The sequence below is a fragment of the Hyposmocoma kahamanoa genome, unplaced genomic scaffold, assembly GCF_003589595.1.
Source record: "Hyposmocoma kahamanoa isolate Upper Pololo Valley unplaced genomic scaffold, ASM358959v1 78, whole genome shotgun sequence".
NCBI classification, from domain to species: Eukaryota; Metazoa; Arthropoda; class Insecta; order Lepidoptera; family Cosmopterigidae; genus Hyposmocoma; species Hyposmocoma kahamanoa.
Genome location: NW_020653945.1, coordinates 16,516,492 through 16,522,491, shown reverse-complemented (window position 1 = coordinate 16,522,491; position 6,000 = coordinate 16,516,492). Strand labels below are relative to the sequence as shown.

At 36.1% G+C, this 6,000-nt stretch overlaps 1 protein-coding gene across 1 annotated transcript in view; it reads right to left on the bottom strand.

Annotated features, from left to right (window-relative positions):
* The window catches only part of LOC113233389 (pseudouridine-5'-phosphate glycosidase-like), a 216,274-nt gene that overhangs the window by 165,128 nt on the left and 45,146 nt on the right, over nt 1-6,000 (bottom strand). Inside the window, exons 2-3 of the mRNA XM_026468510.1 lie at nt 3,580-3,806; nt 6-89 (exon numbers count right to left, since the gene is read on the bottom strand). Of these exons, the coding sequence (XP_026324295.1) occupies nt 6-89; nt 3,580-3,798 (303 nt within the window). The 5' untranslated portion in view covers nt 3,799-3,806. The remainder of the gene's footprint in view (nt 1-5; nt 90-3,579; nt 3,807-6,000) is intronic.

The following is a 6,000-nucleotide window of genomic DNA, read 5'->3' as shown; positions in this document are numbered from 1 at the left end:
TTTGCCTGGGCAAGATACTCTAACTGCTCTTTGGTGAGACCCACGGTGAGTTGCCCTTTTAGGATGGCTATAGTTGCTGGAATTGCACCCTGAAAGTGAATTAAGTTTGTCTTAAAACATTTAAAAAATAAATACAAATTCTGGTAGCAGTAATTAATTTAGTAATTTTAGTAGCAGTAGATCTTCTTATGAAAGAGTTCGTCCAGAGTAGTACTGCCACTTTACCTATTTCTGCCGCCAAGCAGTAATGTCAGCATTACTGTGGTCCGGTTTTGAAGGGTAAGGGTTCTGGTGAAATTACAGGCACATGAGACTTGCCAACTTATGGGCGGGACGGGCGCAGTGGCAGTGCCCCTCAGATATTTGTGATTTAAAGCTCTGAGTGGCATTGCAACTGTAGCTTACCATCAGGAGCACGACTTGTTCGTGCCGTCACTTATTATAATTAAAAAAATTCATTTCTTAGTGAAATACAGGTAGTATAGAAGTTGACATGTACAAAACAAGCATGGTTTCATTATATTCGGTCAAACATTAGGCATACGTATATTATACATTTATTCATGCCTTCCTACTTAAAGAGTACTATTCAATTTTCCCTTCATTCAAAGCGTGCGCAGAGCCCGGTAAGGGTATCGAACACTCGCTGCATGTTCGATGTTGCGCAGAGTATTACAAAATGTTAGAGGCAGTAGTTTCCTTGAAGAAAAATATTTAAAACTTAGGTTGTGTTTTTTACATATTCATCTCTTACAATATTTATCTCGAAGTAATAAGTCATTATAATAACTAACTAAATATATTAAAATATGGGTAAAGTTTTTTTGATATAATAAAGTTGCAAAATATAACTAGATATCAAAATAATAATAATAATTTTAATGGCATCAATATAAATACAAACGTCAAAAATTAGACTACTCGTAATATATGGGCATCGAGTATATATACTCGATGTACATGGGTAACTTCTAATAAATAATGTACAAAAGTTGAAAGTCCGTTGAATGTCCGCATCTGTAAATAACAAATCCCTAATGTTAGGGATTTCTCATTTAAAAATTGGACACTGTATGGTATGTAGGTACGGACAACGGCACATCAGACCACACATTTTTGTACGAAAATTGCCTCCAGTGCAACGGAACAAGATACGTCAATGTATAGCTTGATATGCTGGCGTGTGTACATTAAGATTTTATTAGTCAAGGGGTTGTTTAATTGTTTTATGCATTACGTAGAGATATGTTCAGCCTGATTTCAGAAGCATAATCTGACCCAATAGAGTGCATACTCTAAAATATCGTTTATTATATTTATTTTGGAGGCAAAAAAAGACAAAATGGTACGAAATAGCTTATTTTCTAAACGAAGTAAAGGGTTATTTATACGCAATTGGATTTGTAAATTGGTGCTAGCTAAGATCGTAAATCAGTGTTAATCTGCCAAGCCACTGGGGTAGTTAAAATATGTAGCTGTTCTAAATTTAGATTTCACCTCATTTCTACTCCTGTCACCAGCTTGATGGAACTGTCGATTGACGTCAGGTAGAATTCACACGTATAACGAATGTTCGAGAAATGCTATTATTGACTTAGCGAAGCAATTTATGTACCGTATTAAAGACCTGCGTAACTTTGTTAGTGGTACACACGGCGAAAAGGTTGAGAAGGTTACTGGGAAATACAGTATGATAAGTGGAAATTAATAATGAAATTTATCCGTGCAAAAAGGACACATTCAAATCGTATAATATTATAATATCTGCATTGATGATCAAATTTGGGACCTTTGCTACATAAATAAGGGCGGGTATTTTCCACGTTGATTTTCTTGTCTCTCTCGGATTTTCTTGGTCGATCAGTGTCGGGTTGATTAATGCATCCTGCGTCCGAGTAACATGCGTGATAATAGAAAGAAAACCTCAGATGCGGTCGGCACCCGTTTGCAGTAGAATAATGTACGCATAGTGTTAAATTAAATACACAGTGATCCATTTTGCTTGGTGTCATTTCCCTATACGATACTAAAACTTTGGCGGAGTTTATTTTAAACGGCTTTCTAGTCAATTTATATATTCCATTCTTCTTATTCATCCGATTCCGTTAAAACTTTCGTGTAATGGTGTTCCCGCGCCTGTAAAAGTTTTCAATCCTACTGCTAAATACGGGTCTCCTCTAAGGAGAAGGCAGGGTTTTAGCCATATTGTGCTGAGCTAAAAACAAACGCTTTTTAAAAAAAACACCGTAGGAATAAACTTAAATGAATCTATATCGGGACCACAATGCGTGTTGGGAACTCTGTGTGGCAGCTTACCTACCGCCTCGCAAGCAGTTTTTCGGGATTTATGTGCGAAATTTCATTTAAAATTTACAATGAACAACAAAACAAATGGTGAAGGAAAACGAGGAAAACGTCGTGAAAAAACCTATACACATCTGAAAAACAATGTAACTTAAATAAACAATACTACATTTAATCTTAAATAAATATGATAGACATATAATATTAAACATATCAATCAATACATAAATATGTAATTAAATAGAATGTAAAATAATGTTATTGGAAAATATTTCCATATTATGTAAATGTAATGGATACTAATTATTATACATAGTAACTAGGTCATAACTAAGCATCGAGTATATAACCAGAAATAGAGACGAAATAAGGGCCATATATTCCTGGTAACATATTAGAGATACAGCTCTTATAAATATCAACTTTGTTTGCACTGAAATATAGACAGGCCAACTACTGACTTGTGTCTACGTCTCCGTATATTCCAAAAAATATTCTGTATTGATTGTAATAAAGGTAATATCTCTAACAATGCCGTGCTGTTCTATTCTAAAAACAGCAAAACATGTACTTACAAAACAAACGGAATCACATTTCATCGGTAATTAAATATTAAATATGTAATTTTGCAATTTACGTCCATTATAGCAAAGCTCAAGTTAACTGGTCGATTTGAAGTGGAACAGTTGACGACACCCATTGACGACACCCGTCAATTGTTTCGAACTCGGGCTAGCAAATCGGAGCGCAGTTGTCACAGTAATGATATGGCAGAATAGCTTTCAAATAAATTTAATGACATTTCGTCTCTGTTTCTGTTTATATACTCGATGTAACTAAGTAATATAATTAGAAGCTTGTCAAAGCTACAAGCTTTCTAATCTAGTATTGCGAAATGCAAAATGTGAATATACTATAATTACTTTTATATGTAATTGAGAAAATATTGTCATATCCAACTGGGCCAATAAATATTTTAAATATTGTAAATCCTCCTCTCTTTAAATAAAATTTGCAGTGCCCTACAGGGTCTACAATGCGCTGTTACCTTAGCTTTAAGCCATTGTCATCTTTGTAACATTAGGCATGGTAAATGCAATAAAGAATTGAATTGAACTTTCGTGTGGGAACTACAATCTAACTCTCACTGTGAGAGGAGGCCTGTGCCCCAGAAGTGGGACTATATACATATATAGGCTAACTATTATTATTTCTTATCACTCTTTGTGCTAAATGTTTTAGATTGCGCCCTCCAGATAACACAAAGATACTTACTCGTCGTCTGATAATATCCTCGACTTGTATTGCGGTTTGTAAGTTGCTTGGATATGGCATTCCATGTGTAATAATGGTTGACTCTAAAGCGACAATAGGTTGACCTGTAGCTTTGGCCATCTGGACCTCCTCGGAGTAAACGAGAGGGGCGGATGCGATCCCTCTTCGGAAAGTGTACGCCTGAGGGCCTCTCGACATAACTTTCAGTAGATACGCCATCGTGATCCCTAAAAATAGATATTGGGTTATAAACAATGGCCCTTCTTGTTTTCAGTATGTATCACAACTTCGTTATGATATTGTCTTCTTTATTAACCGTGGGTGTACATAATATATTACATGATGTTAAGAGAGGGAGAGCAAGTACAAAAACGATGTAGTACACTGTAATTAATTATTTTCTTCTTATCGTATCGATGACATACGCTATAATACTTGGCATCGTGGTGAAAGGTTTTGCCAATCGGAGTACAGTACTCGCCGATTGTTGACCTATTTGCGCCAGACGTACAGGACGGAATGATACGTCGCGATGCGGGGACGCTTCTTTTGTACGTCTAATTACTTATTACGACTGATCGGAGTAGGTAAAGTTTGTTTACCTAAACTTCGTGGAACAGAGACAGAAAGTGGAGACTACCTTGCGATTACATTTTTTTGCACTGAGTTTTTTCGGGATTCGGGAAATGACTAAAGTACATTAAAAATTGACGTTATTTGGGATAGGTAGTAGATAGACTATACATGTATTTATCTACACTTCGGGACAACTTGCTGCAGCTGCCAAATTTTCGGACTATTTAGAAAAACGCAGACAAATAAAATCAAAATTTTTATAATTACACTCAACCTACCTATCCCACATAACGTAAATTTTAATGTAAAAAAATCCGGGACAAATAAACGTAGTCCTAAGGCAGTCTTCACTTTCTGACGAAATTTAGGTAAATAAACTACATATTCTTATCACTCTGCTGATCAAAATAGGTAGTTAATAGAGGTTAAATCATTATTTTAACTGCCTCAGTGGTCGAATGGTACAGCAGAGCGTGGCAGACCATAGCATGGTCCCCGGCCCCGGGTTCGATTCCCGGGCCGGGAGAAATATTTGTATGGCCTACATTTATTTCTCTCGTGAGTTTGGGTGTAATTTGTGGTGCTCTATGTATGTCTCCATGGCACCCGCGACACAGGGTTTCCCTAGTTTCCATAGCCAGGTTATGAGTGTGTACGTTATTATTATTATTATATTTATTTTAGACTCTCGCCTCCCTCAAGGCCTAAAAGATTAATTTTGAATTTTTAAATGGGAGAGGCGGTATTTCCCAGCAACAATTCGTGTCGTATCGAGCAGAACCGCCTTCTGCATTTGTGCTGGAAGTGACACGCCACAGAAATCCAATCGCCTCAAGCTGTTAGAAAGGCTGACTGGAATTAACCCATTTGCGGACAAAACAATTGGGATTATTTCAGTGGAAGCCACATCCCACATATCGGTGATCTCGTGCGCCAGGTCGAGATACATTTGGCGTTTCCCGGTTACGGCTTTCACGAGACCCTCGTCATGCGGCATGATAACGTGCATAAGAAATACTCTCGACTGCGATCGATCCAATATCACAATATCAGGCTTATTCGCAAGAATAGTCCTGTTCATGATAATGGATCGGTCCCAATATATTTTGGTGCGGTCATCTTCGAGTATTGGCTCCGGTGAATACTTGTAATATGGCAACCTCTGTTGCACGAATCCGTACTTCAGAGCGAGCTCTTGGTGTAATATTTTAGCTTATTATTATTATTATTTATTTTATTCTTCTCAGCTTATTAGCTGGTTTGAACCACATTTATTTTATTATTATTATTATTTATTTTATTCTTCTCCGCTTGTTAGCTGGTTTGAAACACGTTTATTTTATTATTATTATTATTGTTATTATTATTGTTATTATTATTGTTATTATTATTGTTACTGCTTATTACTAACAAACAGAGGCAAAGTTGGTAGGCAACAAAAAAGTGGGGGTCATCGGGAAGGACGCTTGAACATGTAAACATGCTTCGTTACTAATGGATACAGATCTAAAAATTATCATTTTTTTATTTTATTTACTTACCCATATTACCATAATTTATTATCTAGGTATTTGGCACTCACAAACCTAAAGGGTTTGTTTGAGATCTGACTCAGATACAGTTCAACAACAAACTCAAAAATTTATGTTCAGTAAATTTACTAAATTTTTTTTTAAGTCATGGAACAAAATTTATTGTTTATGATGTTAATAATATAGGCCTGCGAGATTGTCAGTATTTTACAAATAACCCTGTTATTTTATATTACTAACAGGACACCGCGTCTACAAAGACTGTTTATTTTCATATGGCAAAGGGTTAGGTAAACCATGAAGTACAACCAAC